This window comes from Mustela nivalis, assembly GCF_964662115.1.
Source record: "Mustela nivalis genome assembly, chromosome: 2".
Lineage (NCBI taxonomy): Eukaryota > Metazoa > Chordata > Mammalia > Carnivora > Mustelidae > Mustela > Mustela nivalis.
In genome coordinates, this window is record NC_139021.1 from 72,759,092 (window position 1) to 72,777,136 (window position 18,045).

The 18,045-nt window shown below is 36.8% G+C and overlaps 1 protein-coding gene across 12 annotated transcripts in view; it reads right to left on the reverse strand.

Annotated features, from left to right (window-relative positions):
- The window catches only part of CSPP1 (centrosome and spindle pole associated protein 1), a 168,827-nt gene that overhangs the window by 88,184 nt on the left and 62,598 nt on the right, over positions 1-18,045 (reverse strand). For 6 of the 12 annotated variants that reach the window (XM_082719108.1, XM_082719112.1, XM_082719104.1 and 3 more), the window contains 2 exons: positions 13,805-13,903; positions 12,370-12,437 (listed from right to left, as the gene is read on the reverse strand). The exons of the other annotated variants lie outside the window; for them this stretch is intronic. In XM_082719108.1, the coding sequence (XP_082575234.1) occupies positions 12,370-12,437; positions 13,805-13,903 (167 nt within the window). The remainder of the gene's footprint in view (positions 1-12,369; positions 12,438-13,804; positions 13,904-18,045) is intronic. 12 annotated transcript variants of the gene reach the window in all.

Genomic DNA, 18,045 nt, shown 5'->3' on the forward strand with positions numbered 1-18,045 from the left:
ACAATCTCATCCTTTCTGTGGCTGTGTAATAATCCCCTGTCTGCATATTCCACTTCATTATCCTTTTGTCAACTGATGGACACTTAGGTTGCTTCCACATCTTGGCTATTGTAAATAACACTGCAATAAACATAGGGGTACATATATCTTTTTAAATTAGGGTTTTCATTTTCTTGGGGTAAATACCCAAAAGTGGAATCACTGGATCATACTGCCTTTTTTTTTTTTTTTAAAGATTTTATTTATTTATTTGACAGAGAGATCAGAAGTATGCAGAGAGGCAGGCAGAGAGAGGGCGGGGAGTAGGCACCCTGCTGAGCAGAGAGCCCAATGCAGGGCTCTTTCCCAGGACCCTGAGATCATGACCTGAGCTGAAGGCAGAGACTTAACCTCTAAGCTACCCAGGCGCCCCTAGTACTGCATTTCTATTTTTAATTTCTTGAGGAACCTCCATACTGTTTTCCCCAGTGTACCAATTTACATTCCCACCAACAGTGTTTGAGAGTTCCTTTTTCTCTATACCCTAACATATTATTTCTTTTCTTTTTTCATTTTAGACATTCTGACAAGTATAAGATATCTCATTGTGGTTTTGATTTGTATTTCTCTGATGATTAGTGATACTGGGCATCTTTGCAAGTGTCCTTTGGTCATCTGTAGGTCTTCTTTAGAAAAAATATCTAGCCAAGTGCTCTGACCATTTTTAATCAATTTTTTAAAAGATTTTCTTTACTTATTTGATTCAGAGAGAGAGCAAGAGAGGGAACACAAGCAGGGGGAGTGGGAGAGGGAGAAGCAGGCTTCCTGCTGAGCAGGGATCCTGATGTGGGGCTCAATCCCAGGATCCTGGGATCATTACCTGAGCTGAAGGCAGACCCTTAACAGCTGAGCCACCCAGGCACCAATTTTTTTCTTTTCTTTTCTTTTCTTTTTTTTTTTTTTTTTGGTGTTGAGTTGTATAGGTTCCTTTTATATTGTGGATATTAAACACTTATTGGATGTATCATTTGCAAATATCTTCTATTTAGTAGGATGCCTTTTCAGTTTGTTTATGTTTCCCTTTGCTGTGCAAAAGCTTTTTATTTTGGTGTAGTTCTAATAGTTTATTTTTGCTTCTGTTTCCCTTACAGGAGACATTTCTAGAAAGAGTTGCTACATCTAATATTGGAGATACTACTGTGTTCTCCTCTAGGACTTTTATGGTTTCAGGTCTCACACTTAAGTCTTTAATCCATTTAAGTTTATCTTTATGTATAGTATAAGAAAGCTGTTCAGTTCCAGTCTTCTAAATTGTAGCTGTCCAGTTTTCAAGCACCATTTATTAAAGAGATTGAAGAAAGAAAGAAAGAAAGAAAGAAAGAAAGAAAGAAAGAAAGAAAGAAAGAAAGAAAGAAAGAAAGAGAAAAGAAAGAGAGAGAGAGAAGGAAGGAAGGAAGGTAAGGGAGGGAGGGAGAGAGGGAAACTGATCTGTCCAGTGTTATGCCAGTGCCATACTGTTTTGATTACTGGAAGCTTTGTGGGACTATCTTGAAATCTGGAATTGTGATACCTCCAGGGTTGTTGTTGTTGTTGTTTTTCCCCTCAAAATTTCTGAGTCTTTTGTAGTTCAATACAAATTTAGTATTATTTTTTTCTGGTTTTGTAAAAAAATTCCATTGGAATTTTGCTGGAAGTGTAGTGAATCTGTAGATTGCTGTGGGTAGTATGGATGTTTTAATAATACTAATTCTTCTACTGGTGACTAGGTGGTTCAGTTAGCTGAGCATCCAACTCTTGGTTTAAACTCAGGTCATGATCTCTGGGTTGTGGGATCAAGCCCCACATTCAGCAGAGTCTCCTTGAAATTCTTTTCCTCTTCTCCTTCACCTCAGCCCCTCTGTGTGCCTGCACATTTGCATCTGCTCTCTCTCTCTACACCCCTAAAAAAATATATATAAATAAATCTTTTTTTTAAAATACCAATTTTTAATTCAAGAGCATGGAATATCTTTCCATTTGTTTGTGTCCTCCTCAATTTCTTTCATAAATGTTATTACTGCCTATCATAATGATACTCCTAATCTAGATATGCACCTTCTGGAATACCACACAATCACTGGATATCAAAAATGCAACTCAACCAGCAATTTCTCTACTACCTTAATTATTAGTCTCCCTATCATCAGTGACTATAGAGCATCTAAGTATGCCCATTAAGCCTAGATGTTAGCAACAGTGAAGCTCCCATAGGAGTAAGATGATTATATTAAGCAAGCTTAATAATGTTTTACATCAAAGTAGATTGATCCATTCTGCTTCTGATCATTATGGAGTAATAAACATAGAATACAACCTCCTACCATAAAAAGAAAATAATAAAACTAGGCAAAATATGAAATAATTATTTTTCAGACACTAGACAATAGGTAATACAAGACTATAATAACAGTGAAGGAAAATTAAGATGAGCCCTTTAAGCATCGCCACTTCTGCCTGAATACAATTTCCAGGCCATGGGTACAGGGAAGGAAAACCAAACAAAGCCAGAAAACTAAGCAAATCAGATAAAGATAAAAATTCAGGAGGCTAAAATGTCTAGAAGTTGGGCGCCTGGATGGCTCAGTCATTAAGCGTCTTCTGCCTTAGGCTCAGGTCATGGTCCCAGGGTCCTGGGATACAGCCCCGCATCGGGCTTCTTGCTCAGTGGGAAGCCTGCTTCTCCCTCTCCCACTCGGCCTGCCTGTGTTCCCTCTCTCACTGTGTCTCTCTCTGTCAAACAAATAAATAAAATCTTTTTAAAAATAAAATAAAATATAAAATGTCTGGAAGTGTAGGGCAAATCTTCAAAAAGAAGCGAAAGAGCTTCAGGGGCACATAGGTGGCTCAGTCAGTTAAGCATCTGAATCTTGATCTCAGGGTTATGAGTCCAAGCCCCACATTCAGCTCTACTCTGGGAACGGAGCCTACTTTAAAAAAAAAAAGTCTGTGGAGGGGAAGCCTCAGACTTTACTATGCTTCGTATATAAATGCACAGGATAAAACTCCAATAAGCTGGACAAAAAATTATGAAGGACACAAACTGAAAAATTCTTGGACATCCCCAAAGTAGAAATTCCAGCTTTAGCTCGGAATAGGAGTTCTCAGTGGTCTCCTATTCAAGGAAGAGCCCCCAGAAAGGTGATTTGATAGTAATAGGACCGAACTGCCCCTATGAAGTAGGCTACTTTAAAATGTCCCGAATAAAATTTTTTAAAAAGACCTCAAAAAGGTTAGTTCTTCAGTATCAGAAAAATGTGACTGTGGTAGACAAAATTCTGATAGATCCCATATTCCCTGCCTTCTGGTGCTGATTCCCTGTATAAAACTCTCCCCTAGGCAGGACCTATGACTTGCTTCTAGCCAACAGAGTATGACAAGGTGAAAGGACCTTGCCAATGTGATTAGGGTCCCAATTCCAGATCAAATTTCAAGTCTGAATTCATCAAAAGGCAGATTATCTTGGGTGAGCCTGATATAATCAGGTAAAAGCCCTCCCTGAGTTTGGAGATTCTCCTTGCTGGCATAATAAAGTGAGCAGCCATGGTAAGAAAGCCCACGTGACAAGAAATTATGGATGCCCTCTAAGAACTATGGGCAGTCTCCAATAATAACATCCAGTAAGAAACCAAGGCCCTCAGTAATACAGCCACTAGTAAATGAATTCTGCCAACAATGTGAATGTGCTTAGAAGTAGATTCTCCCCTATTCAAGATTCAGATGAAGAAAACAGCCTACACATTGATTATTATAGCCTTCAGAGACCTGAGCAGAGAACCTGCCTAAACTCCTGACCCACAGACACTGTAAGGTAATGTGAGATGTTCTGAGCCATAAAATTTGTGCTTATCTTTGAATCAGCAATAGAAAACTAATATAATGACCATTAACCATTAGAAATGTTAGTCAATAGAAAAAAACACATGAACAACAGAAGATGGAACAACAAAGATATTAAATTAGCTATCAGAACTATGCCCAAGTATTAAATAAAAATAGGAACACAGGGACAACTGGCTGGTTCAGAAGGTAGAGCCTGTGATTCTTGATCTTGGGGCCAGATTTCAAGCTTCACGTTGAGCATGTAGCTCACTTAAACAAACAAACAAACAAACAACAACAACAAAAACTGTGTTCCCTCTTTTGCTGTGTCTCTGTCAAATAAATAAATAAAAGCTTTAAAAAAATATTTTTTAAAAAGGGGCGCCTGGGTGGCTCAGTCCTTAAGTGTCTGCCCTCAGCTCAGGTAATGATGTCAGGGTCCTGGGATCAAGCCCCGCATCGGGCTCCCTGCTAAGTGGGAAGCCTGCATCTCCCTCTCCCACTCCTCTGCTGTGTTCCCTCCTCTCTTACTTGTCTCTCTCTGTTGAATAAATAAAATCTTCAAAAAATATATTTTATAAAAATCAACTGGGTTTAATAAAACTTTAAAAATATGTATTTCTAAAGATTTATTTACTTGAGAGAGAGAATGTGTGCAGGGGGAAGGGCTGAGGGAGAGAAAGAACCTACAAGCAGGCTCCCCAGCTGAGCTTGGAGTCTGACACAGGGCTTGATGCCTGCACTCTGAGATCATGACCTGAACCAAAAGCAAGAGCTGGCCATTTACCAACTGAGCCACCCAGGTGTACCACCCATCTTTGTTTTTTTTTCTTTTTTTTAAGATTCATTAAAAAATATATATATATATATATTTTTTTTAAAAAAAAATAGGACCATAATGAGGAAGAAATAGAAGTTGTTATTTAAAAAAAAAAAAATGGGGAGTTCTGCTTCTACTTAGTAGAAAGCTACAAGAGAACACTGTTCAAACCCTACAATGGGGAAAAAGCGCATCATCTATAAAACTGTAACTTTTAAAAAGCCCGTTAGAGAGCTAAGGTTATAAGCAACCAAATGAAGTGAATTCCAAAGGGTATAGTAAAAACCAATTCAAAGAGAGATGGGATAATCCAACAAATTTTTTTACCTTTCCTAGAATGTGGAGAAGTAGGCAGCTGCCTTAAAAGGAGGTATGAAACCTGAAATGTTAATGAATTCTTAAAGGCTTTCTGTGGGCTAGAGTAAAAAGATAGATTCTCTGGAAAACCCAGACACAAGAGGAATCTGCACTCACTTCTCCACCTCCACCAGATGTTTCTGAGAGAGACTGGAGACAGGACAACATGAGACACAAGAAAGAGACCATTCTGAGGCCAAATAACACTGCATGCTTTCCCAATCCTTCTTTCATAGAAAGCAACAGCCATATTCTATTGGTTGAACAGCAGAAAACCTTCTGGACCCAGCATTCTGCACTTATGAGGTTCTATTACTGTTAGGGGGAAGGGTAGGAAATTCTCACCCAAGACCCTCCACAAACATAAAGGAAGAGTTTGGCTACCACTCTGGGAAGCATCAGGAACACTGAGAGAGACTCACTTCTGAGAACCAGATGCAAAGAATCAGCCTTCCACCAAAGAAAAGGCAACAGAAATCACTCTGTCAGAGTCAGGCAGGTTCTGCTGAAAATTAAAGTGCAGGCACACTGAGAAAATTCCTCCAGCACTCCAGGTCCCACACTAAGACAGAGAATTTAAAACATTTCTAAACAAATGGTAGAAGAAGAGTTGAAAATCATTAAACATGCACAAGACATGAACATCACTATCAACCAAATGATGTACTTGACATATAAAAACCACTACACTCAACAACCATATAATGCGCATTCTTTCAACTACAAACTAAAACTTCACCAAGATGAACTATATTCTAAGCCATTAAAAACATTTTTTAAATTCAAATTTGAAATAAATGAAATTATACCAACTTTTTTGGATCGTAAGGGAATTAAACAAGCAGTCAATAATAAAAAGACAGGAGGAAAATCCCCAAATATTTGAAAATTTAAAAGCATACTTCTAAATAATCCATGATTCTTTTATAAACCCCATAATATATTGTTATTTTTGCTCTAAGTAGTCATTGTTTTAATTTTTAAAATAAAGCAAAAGACTCCAAATTAGATCCTTGAGGCAAAATTATAGGAAGACAAATTTCAATTCAATTGAAATGAGAATTTTATAACAATCTCATTATGCTACCTCTGGAGTTCCCTATGGTTCCATACATATATAGGCTGGGCAGGGGGGTAACTCATGAGATAAATCACTGGATTAAATGATTTTAAATGGTTTGTCCTAAGCATTAGAGTCTACTGTCTCACCAAATATTCATGCATAAATTTCAGGATTACAATAATGGTAAATTTATGCCATTCAATGTTAAAATTTCAGGGCAGAGTAATCCGTTTATTGATAAAATTATTTGTCAGTGGGCTCTGAACAAAGAAAGCCATTTCTCCAATTTTTCATGTTTAACAAAATACATCATAAGAATGAAGCCTTTACTCTCACCTACTAATAGGTTACACTGGTAAATTCTCACTTAAAGACACTACATTAGAATAAAACTCTAGGGGTGCCTGGGTGACTCAGTAGAGCAGCTGACTCTTAATTTTGGCTCAGGTCATGATCATGGGGTCCTGGGATCAAACCCCACATCAGGATCTGATTGTGTTCTCTCACTCTCAAATAAATAGATCTTAAAAATAAAAAAATTAAAAAAAAATAAAACTCTAGTTGCTATGCCCTATTTTCTCATAATAGCCATTTCAAGAAAACAAAAATTTGAGAATATCTCAATAAAATGTCTCTAATCCTAGATTTAAATTACTGGCTACTTTCAGGTTGAATGAATCTAAACTTTTATCCAATTTCCTCAAATACTTCCCTTGAAATCAAATTTCAGGTCATTTGTTCTAATAGTTTTTACACAGAAAACAGACTACTTTTCTATTTTAAAGTTATACATAGGAAATAAGTAATGCCCTCTCTTCACACTGTTTCTGAAATTATGACAAGTAGCAAATCAACATTCTTATATTAACCAGTGACCTTCATTTCTGATAAAATAAACAGAAAATCTGTATTATGATCATGATTTGAACAAGCACCTTCTCAAACTACTGGGAAAGAACATAGGAAAAGGATGTTTATCAAGGGATAAAAAGGTTTAGTTCAGGGAAACTAAACTTATAATGTAAGGCAGTTCTATACTAGCTAAAGAAGAAAAAGAAGAAGAATGAAGAAAAAAAACTATTGCATATAAAACAGAATATAAGAAATAGCTACACTACAATGAAGTTACTGAAATTAATATTTCATTTATCTTCTATGGAAAACTCATCATTAAATAAAGTTATTTCACTTTAAAGTTATACAAGGAGCTATACAGTACACATTAACTATTTAGCATATAGAGTCTACCATAAAGTAAGCACTAGATAAGAGTTTTCTGTTATTAATAAAAATAGTTTTAATGACAACACTGACATCTCACTAAAGACCCTATCTAGAAAGGAAGGAGCAAGATAGTAGAGAAGTAGAAGATCGAAATTTTGTAGGGTCCCAGGAATTCAGCTAGATAGTTATCAAACCATTTTGAACACCAACAAACTCAATAGGAGATAGAAGAAAAGAATAGCAGCAATTCTACCATTTTCTGGAAGGTAGAACATGCAGAGAAGTGAATCCAAGGCAATACACGGAAGATAGGGAAGACAGACCCCAGAAAGGAGGGGCCAGCTCCCACAAAACAGAGAGCAGCAGAGCACAAAATCAGAACTTTTAGAAGTCTACTCCACTGAGGGACATTGCTCCAGAGGCTAAGTGGGGGTGTGGGGGAGCCTTCACTGCAATAGTGTGGTATCAGGTCCCTCGGGGTCACAAAAAGACCAGGGGTGCCTGTGTGCGGCAGAGCCCGCGGGTACTGGAGCAGAGAAGCCATCTACAGAGATGGAGACAAGGACTGGTCTCTCAGCTGGGGGTTACCTTAAAAAATGATCCCCGGCAGAGTCAGGCCACTGCTCTTCAAGCAGGGAACCCACAAGGCGGCAGAATCAGGGAGATCATCCCCCTTCCACCACCAGGCGGAACGGTGCATGAGCACACTACAGGAATCTGCTGGGTTTGGAGACTCCAAATGGGGCCATGTGCCAGAAACAGAAATGCACTGTAACAGGCCAGGTGAGCATGAAGCACAGCCAGAGACTGGAGAGACAGGAGTGACTGACTGCTTTTCTCTGAGGGCGCACTGGGCAGCTGGGCCCCAAGCACTCAGCTCCTCTGGGTCAGATATTAGGAGGCTACCACTTTCGTTCTCTTCTGCCATGCTGAACAGAAAGCATTCAGGGGAAAAAAAGCTACCGAGAGCAAACCCAAGCAGATTACTTAGCCAGGCCCCCTCTAAGGGCAGTGGAATTCTGCCCGGCAAAGACATTTGAGAATCACTACAATAGGCCCCTTCCCCAGAAGATCAGCAAGAACATCCAGCCAAGACCAAGTTCACCAATCATGAGAACTGAGGAACTCCAGAATGAGGGGAATGCAGCATAAAGAGTTCATGACTGTATTCCCCATGATTCTTCAGTCTTTCAAAGTCAAAATTCATTAGATTTCATTCTTACTCTATTTTTTTTAACTTTTCCTCTTTCTTATTTTAATCTATTTTATCTTGCTAATACCTTTTAAAAAATCATTTTTAATTTTCACTGCTATAGTCATATTCTATCCCTTCATTGCATTTAATCTTATTTGTTGTATACATATAAGTTTCTCTTTATTTAAAATTCTGGGATACAGTTTCTTCTAACAGATCAAAATATACCCTAAATCTAGCATACAGCTTGGTTCTAGTCTCCAGCCTGATCACATTCTTTCCTTTTTTTTTCCTTTCTTTTTTCAACCAACTTCTTATCAATTCCTTTTTTAAAATATTTTTTAATTTTCATGTTCAGTCATATTTCATCCCTACAACATGTTTACCCTTATTTGTGTGTGTGTGTGTATATATATATGTTTTTCTTCCTTAAAATTGTGGGAGGCATTTTTTTCTAAGAGACCAAAATACACCCAAAATCAAATGTGTGGCTTTGTCCTATTCACCAGCCTAATTATATATGTGTGTGTGTATGTGTGTATATATATATATATGCATATATATACATTTTATGTATGTGTGTATATATATGTATATGTATATAGATATGTACTTTTTTTTCTCCCCTCCATTTCAGGTCCCTTCTGATTTGGTTAGCATATATTTTTCTGGGGTCATTGCTACCCTTTTAGCCCAAGGCCAGATGGCTTCCCAGGGGAATTCTACCAAACATTTAAAGAAAAATTTTCCTGAAACTGTTCCAGAAAAAGAGAAATGGAAAGAAAATTTTCAAACTCATTTGATGAGGGCAGCATTACCTTGATCCTAAAACCAGACAAAGACCCCATCAAAATTACAAATCAATATCCCTGATGAGCATGGATGCAAAATTTCTCAGCAAAACCCTGGCCAATAGGATCCAACAGTACATTAAAAGGATTATTCACCATGACTAAGTGGGATTTATTCCTGGGCTACAATGTTGGTTCAATATCTACAAATCAATCAATGTGATAAAATACATTAATAAAAGAAAGAATAAGAACCATATGATACTTTCAATAGATGCTGAGAAAGCATGTGACAAAGTAGAGCATCCTTTCCTGATCAAAACTCTTCACAATATAGGGATAGAGTGTACATCCCTCAATATCATAAAAATAATCTATGAAACACCCACAGCAAATATCATTCTCAATAGGGAAGAACTGGGAGCTTTTCCCCTAAGGTCAGGAACATGGCAGAGCTGTCCACTATCACCACTGCTATTCAACATAGTACTAGAAGTCCTAGCCTCAGCAATCAGACAACAAAAGGAAATTCAAGGCATCCGAATCGACAAAGAAGAAGTCAAACTCTCACTCTTTGCAGATGATATGATACTTTATGTAAAAAGCCTGAAAGATTTCACTCCAAAACTGCTAGAACTCCTATAGGAATTCAATAAAGTGTCAGGATATAAAATCAATGCATGGAAATCAGTTGCATTAATAAAACAATAATAAAACAGAAGAAAGAGAAATTAAGGAGTCGATCTCATTTACATTGCATTCAAAACTGTAAGATACCTAGGAATAAACCTAACCAAAGAGCAAAGACTCTGTACTCAGAAAATTATAAAGTATTCATAAAAGAAATTGAGGAAGACACAAAGAAATGGAAAAATATTGGGGCACCTGGGTGGCTCAGTGGGTTAAAGCCTCTGCCTTCGGCTCAGGTCAGGATCTCAGGGTCTTGGAATAGAGTCCCACATCAGGCTCTCTGCTTAGCAAGGAGCCTGCTTCCTCCTCTCTCTCTGCCTACCTCTCTGCCTACTTGTGATCTCTCTCTGTCAAATAAATAAAATCTTGAAAAAAAAAAAAAAAGAAATGGAAAAATGTTCCATGCTCATGAATTGGAAGATAAGAAATTGTGAAAATATCTATGCTACCTAAAGCAATCTACACATTTAATGCAATCCCTACCAAAATACCATCAACTTTTTCAAAGAGATGGAACAAATAATCCTAAAATTTATACGGAACCAGAAAAGACTCCAAATAGCCAGAGGAATGTTGAAAAAGAAAACCAAAGTTGGCAGCATCACAATTCCAGACTTTAAACTCTATTACAAAGCTATAATCATCAAGACAGTATGGTACTGGCACAAAAACAGACACATAGATCAATGGACCAGAAGAGAGAGCCCAGAAATGGACCCTCAACTCTATGGTCAACTAATCTTTGACAAGGCAGGAAAGAATGTCCAATGGAAAAAAGAGAGTCTCTTCAACAAATGGTGTTGGGAAAACTGGACAGCCACATGCAAAAGAATGAAAATGGACCAATTCCTTATACCACACACAAAAAGAGATTCAAAACAAATCAAAGACCTCACTGTGAGACAAGAATCCATCAAAATCCTTGAGGGAACAGATAGCAACCTCTTCGACGTCAGCCACAGCAACTTCTTCCTAGAAACATGCGAAAAGCAAGGGAAGCAAGGGCAAAAATGAACTATTGGGCCTTCATCAAGATCAAAGCATCTGCACCGCAAAGGAAACAGTCAATAAAACCAAAAGACAACCGAAAGAATGGGAAAAGATATTTTCAAATGACATATCAGATAAAGGACTAGTATCCAAAATCTATAAAGAACTTACAAACTCAACATCCAAGGAACCAATAATCCAATCAAGAAATGGGCAGAAGAGGGCGCCTGGGTGGCTCAGTGGGTTAAGCCACTGCCTTCGGCTCAGGTCATGATCTCAGGGTCCTGGGATCGAGTCCCGCATCGGGCTCTCTGCTCAGCAGGGAGCCTGCTTCCTCCTCTCTCTCTGCCTGCCTCTCTGCCTACTTGTGTTCTGTCAAATAAATAAAAATTTAAAAAATCTTAAAAAAAAAAAAAAAAAGAAATGTTTAAAAAAAAAAGAAATGGGCAGAAGACATGAACAGACATTTCTGCAAAGAAGACATCCAGATAGCCAACAGACACATGAAAAAGTGCTCCACATCACTCAGCATCAGGGAAATACAAATCAAAACCACAATGAGGTATCACCTCACACCAGTCAGAATGGCTAAAATGAACAAGTCAGGAAATGACAGATGCTGGCGAGGATGCGGAGAAAGGGAACCCTCCTACACTGTTGGTGGGAATGCAAGCTGGTGCAATCACTCTGGAAAACAGTGTGGGGGTTCCTCAAAAAGTTGAAAATAGAACTACCCTACGACCCAGCAATCACACTATTGGGTATTTACTCTAAAGATACAAATTTAGTGATCTGAAGGGGCACGTGCACCTAAATGTTTATAGCAGCAATGTCCACAATAGCCAAACTATGGAAAGAACCTAGATGTCCATCAACAGATGAATGGATAAAGAAGATGTGGTATATATATACAACGAATACTATGCAGCCATCAAAAAACCCCCAAATTTTGCCATTTGCAATGAAGTGGATGGAACTAGAGGGTACTATGCTAAGTGAAATAAGTCAATCAGAGAAAGAAAATTATTGTATGATCTCTTGGATATTAGGAATTTGAAAGGCAGGATGGGGGTTGGGGATAGGAGGGAAAAATGAAACAAGATGGCACTGGAGAGGGAGACAAACCATAAGAGACTCAACCTCAAGAAACAAACTGAGGGTTGCTGGAGGCAGGACAGGAGGGACAGGGTGGCTGGGTGATGGACAATGGGGAGGGTATGTGCTATGGTGAGTGCTGTGAATTGTGTAAGACTGACAATTCATAGACCTGTACCCCTAAAAAAAATAATACATTATACGTTAATAAATTTAAAATATACCAAAAAAAAAAAGAAAAAGAAAGAAAAAAGCCTTGTCTAGAACAATCTGCAAAAGTTTAATCAACTGGATGTTTTGTACATACCAAAGAGCATTCCTGCAAAAGGACTACAGAGCTCTCTGTTAGATTTGGATGGTTCATTGTCTCGAGCACTAAAACAAAAAAGAAAAAAAATTAGAGGCCAGATGATTTTCAAGTAACAAAAATTTAAAGTAAACCGTAGGTATGAGTTATGGGGCTTTCAAAGTACTATGGACACCATAATAGTCACATATTTTAAAGTCAGGGTAAAATCACAGCATTTTCTTTCTTTATACAGTAGGACCTTGATATTCACACTCTATAAATATATAACCTTTTTCTTCAGCTTGCATCAATGGCTCTATAGATTCCCAATAAAACCCTTTTTCATAAGAACAGTTAACCCAGTTAGGAAAATGAATATAAATACACATAAATCCTAATAAAAAGAAAAGAGATACTTATTCACGCGCTTGAAAAAGATCATCTCTTAAAAACCCCTTCCTTATAGAAATAACAAGGAAAAAAAAAAGACAACCCCTCAATTGAAACCCAATCAGACCCAAGCAGCAAATTATCTTTACTCAAGCACTTGTACATAATACTTTTTTTCAAAGAAAATAGACACCTTTCCTGACATAGGACATTACTATCTTCATTATACACTACAAATTGGGAATCATTTGTACTTATGTATAAAATAAGAAAGCCACCAAAATGATAAAAACTATCAACAAAAAGAGAACATAAATATAAAATACATATAATTTCTGTTTTTTCATCATGACAGAATTATTATGAGCACGAATTTTACAAAGTAAGCATAAAAGTTACCTACCTACTCAATGGGCTGAAAATTTAAAAAAAAAATTTTTTCAAAGGAAAACTCACATTGCAGGAACATTTTCAATTTATTTCCACTCAAGTTATATCACTCCTGTAACTCCCAATGTAAATTATTGAATTTTAATCCATTAAACTACATGCTTATTTCTCCTTACATTATTTCAAACAAATTTATATATACTTTATAATTATAGGGACTTATTTGGAACACCTTGGCACACTTATAATCAAACATTGCTGTTCAAAAGAATGCTATAAAGTACTATAAATTCTCATTTAACACCATTCACTTAATTCTTTTATTTTTCCCTTTAATTAATTTCTTATTAAATAAGGACAGCTGTTATACTATACCGTTCTACTTATTCAGTAAGCCCATTTTTTTGGTTTTTGGTTTTTGTTTTCTTTAATTTATTTGACAGACAGAGATCACAAGTAGGCAGAGGCCAGCAGAGAGAGAGGGGGAAGCAGGCTCTGCACTGAGCAGAGCGCCCAATGCGGGGCTCGATCCCAGGACCCTGAGACATGACCTGAGCCGAAGGCAGAGGCTTTAACTCACTGAGCCACCCAGGTGTCCCCAGTAAGCCAGTTTTAGTGGTTGCCGTTTCACAGTGTAAAGACTGAAAGGCAGAATTCATATGACATACTATACCTTTTATTTCCAGCAGATGAAATGCGTATGTTTGACTGTTCTGTGACATCACCACCATGCTCCATGGGAGGTACATCCCCTCGTCTGTTCCCGTACATCCTTAAAAACACATTAGCTTATAGAGCTTGCTCCACGTACAGTGGACCTTCTTACATCTCTTTGGTGCTTTTACATTTGATATTGGAAATGTTAAAGGGAACAAAGAGTTATAATGAAGTTTTACTGCAAACACATTTGAAAATTAATTTGACGGTGATTTAATTCAAGTATGACTTACTGGTTAATAAGAGAAACAGAGTTTGGATTCAATAGTCTTTAAAACAAAGGTTATTATAAATTATTCCAATATAACTTCTAGAAAATTTTAATTTCAAAACTCTGCATATACTCATTTTATCATTCATTTAATTCAAAGAATTAATTAGTACCTATTACATGTCAAGTACTATTTTTTTTTAAGCATTGGGTATGTGAACATGGTCCTTGCCCTCATGAGCATTACAGACAATTTCACAATGAGATCTCTTTTTTAAACAAAATTCATAGATTCTGGAAATTATCTCACTGCATATATAAAGCTTTTTATCTTAAAAATGTAGCAGCTGTCTTACCATTAAGTTAAATGTGGCAAGGCACAACATTTGCTAACACTGTAAATCACATGGAAGAATAAATATTAGCAATAGGTGAAGGGAAAACATTATAAACAAATAGTCTGATACATTGGTAAAAAATTATCACTTTACTCACAAGGTCATGAGCAACAAAAAAGAAAGAAAGGAATTTTTTTAATCATTTCAGAAAATAATCCTTAAAATTTTTTCAATTAATCTTTTTTTTTCCACTTGGCAAACACTGACTTCTTCAGCTTAACTCCTCATACCAGAGAAACCAACATGACTTTTCACACCAACATTTATCAGCATCCATGAAAATCAGCATTTCACACGTTATATTTCTTCACGTGGATGTTAACAAACTATATTTTCTCTCAAAAGGACTATTAGAGAGAAATATGGCTGTTAAAGTATTATCAATATTGTGAGTGAATTTCATTTTCACATTAAGAAAAATGGCAATTTTTAGGAGAAAAACTTTTCGTTCTCCACAGAGCTAGCACAGAAGTCTTTCTTCACTTGTGTCCATCACACAAGCCGCTGTCAATATTATCTGTGGAGAAAAAATTATCCAGAATTGTGACCTTCAACGTATCTGACCTGGAATGACACATAAATAGCTTTAAAAAAAATTTTTTTTTACGATTTTCTTGATTTATTTGACAGACAGAGATCACAAGTAAGCAGAGAGGCTGGCAGAGAGAGAGGACAAAGCAGGCCCCCTGCTGAGCAGAGAGCCAGATGCGGGGCTCAATCCCAGGACCCTAGGATCATGACCTAAGCCAAAGGTAGAGGCTTTACCTCACTGAGCCACCCAGGCACCCCAAATAACTTCAATTTTTTATCCATATCTAAAGCAACAGAACCCTCCACAAGCCCTTCCAAAAAGGAATGTCAACTTATTTCAACTTATCAAAACAGAGCTGGTTTTAGATCTAAAACCTATGTGCTCAAATCTGTTTTAATCTGACGTAACAGTTTAGCATCTCTCATTCCCTATTTCTACCACTTAAAGAATTGATAAATATAAACTCAAATTCAAATTTGTAATTAATAATGCCAAGCAACCAGATTTAGTTATACTTGTCTATATTCAATATGCATGAGCAGAAAAAAGTTAATAGCACAGGCCTAAAATTGCCTATCCATAGAAATACCTATTTGGAGGGCAGGCCCTTAGCTGGCACCTGGGAACATAGATTTTGGGGGGAGTCCTACCATTCTCAGGACTAATAAAGAGTGGCTCACTGCACCTAAACTGTTTATACAAACAATATAGTTTTTGCTGAAATCTGCTTTCCTTCAAGAAGTTCAGAATTTTCATATATCCTTGGTGCCTATGTGACCAGCCCCCAATAAAAACATTGGGCACTGACTCTCTAATGATCTTTCCTAGTAGACAACATTACACCCATGTCGTCATATTTCAATGCTGGAGGAATTAAGCACGTCCTGTGTGACTCCACTAGGACAGAACTCTTGGAAACTTGTGCCTGCTTGCCTTCAGATTTTGTCCAAGACTCTTTTTACTTTGCTGATTTTACTTTGTATCCTTTTGCTGTAATAAATCATACCCATGAATATAACTGTATAAGGAAGTCTTGTGAGTCCTCCTGATGAATTACTGAACCTGGGGGTAAACTCCCATGACTCAACAGACAAAAGTAAATGTGTTGATGTGGTACAGTGGTGCCTCCCAGCAAATTAGAGAAATTTAAAGTTACAAATTTTTAAAAACCTATCTCGCCAAACTATGGAAAGAACCTAGATGTCCATCAACAGATGAATGGATCAAGAAGATGTGGTATATATACACAATGGAATACTATGCAGCCATCAAAAGAAATGAAATCTTGCCATTTGCGACAACATGGAGTGTATCATGCTTAGTGAAATGAGTCAAGCGGAGAAAGACAACTATCATATGATCTCCCTGATATGAGGAAGTGGTGATGCAACATGGGGGCTTAAGTGGGTAGGAGAAGAATAAATGAAACAAGATGGGATTGGGAAGGAGACAAACCATAAGTGACTCTTAATCTCACAAAACAAACTGAGGGTTGCTGGGGGGAGGGGGGTTGGGAGAAGGGTGGTGGGGTTATGGACATTGGGGAGGGTATGTGCTTTGGTGAGTGCTGTGAAGTGTGTAAACCTGGCGAGTCACAGACCTGTACCCCTGGGGATAAAAATATTTGTTTATAAAAATAAAAAATTTAAAAAAATTAAAAAAAACCCTATCTCGATTTTAAAAGCTAAAATTAAAGGCTACTTATTATATACTAAAATTTATCCAAGAGTTTGTGACTTTCTGCATTTTCAGTTAGGTTTCCTAAAAACAACATTGAGACTTGCAATTCTAGCTTATCTTTATGCAGTTGTACCAAAGTATGATATATCCAAAGCATCTGTATTCAAAGCATCTGTATACCAAAGTATGATATATCCAAAGCATCCAAGCATTGTATCCAAAGCAAAAAATGTTTTGTAGGTTCTTCAGTATATATAACTATCTTAATAAGGTAAGCACCATAAACACAAAATGTCATTTTCAAAGTCCATTCTAAACTAAAGAAATTTAAGAAATTATTTTTGGGTAAAGTTAAGGTCTGATTGTTAAATTCTATAGTAAAATTATAAGGCTTCCTAATGAAGTGCCCATAGGGAATATAGCTTTAAAAAAAAATCATTACCATAACAATAAAAATCCCGTCTTGTCTTGTCATGATAAAATCAAGACTAGAGAAACGTTTAAGAGGCCAAAGAAAAGTAGAGACATACATTTCACTAAAAAGGATAAAATAAAATCTTAAGGCATCCTATTTAATTTTATGGAATGACTCATGATATGACTATGCCTATTTTGTTAAATCAATGAAAAATTACTATTTACAGAGATTTTATAAATATTTTTTAAATTTACTACTATATTAAAAACAAAAACAAAAACAAAAACAGAAGGGAAACCAATAAGCTATAAAGCCAAATTACAGAATAGCAAGTAAGCTACCTTATTTCCTATTAAAATACCCTCATAATTATAATGGAATTTCCTTAATTTACTGAACTTTTTTTTTATATTTCTAATAAATCTAACATCTAATCACTATTAACTACCCCTGTCAGCTCCTTTAACAGCTGTTATGTGGTCTTATAATATATCTTAAAAACCTCTATTGAGGGGTGCCTGGGGAGCTCAGTCAGTTAAGCGCCCAACTCTTGATTTCAGCTCAGATCATGATCTCTAGGTCAGGTCATAACAGGCTCTGTGCTGGGTGTAGAGCCTGCTTAAGATTCTCTCTCTCCCTCTGCCCTTCTCCCGACCCCACATATACTTGTTTGCTCTCAGAAAAAAAGAAACAAACAAACAAACAAACAAAGAAAAAATGAAAAGAAGCCTTTACTGAGACAATGAAGTTCTCCAGAAAGACGGGAATTGGTGAGAGCCAATAGTGTTTTCATCATTTCTATCTCTTCTCTTCAATCCTCTCAACATTAAGGAAAACCAATGAATGGTAATAGTAATGAACTCAACTAAATGTCTAAGAACAATCTGATTCTAATGAAAGTTCAGGAGTTCAATTTGGGTCATTTGTTTCTGAGAAGTCCTTTCTGTTTAGTTATACC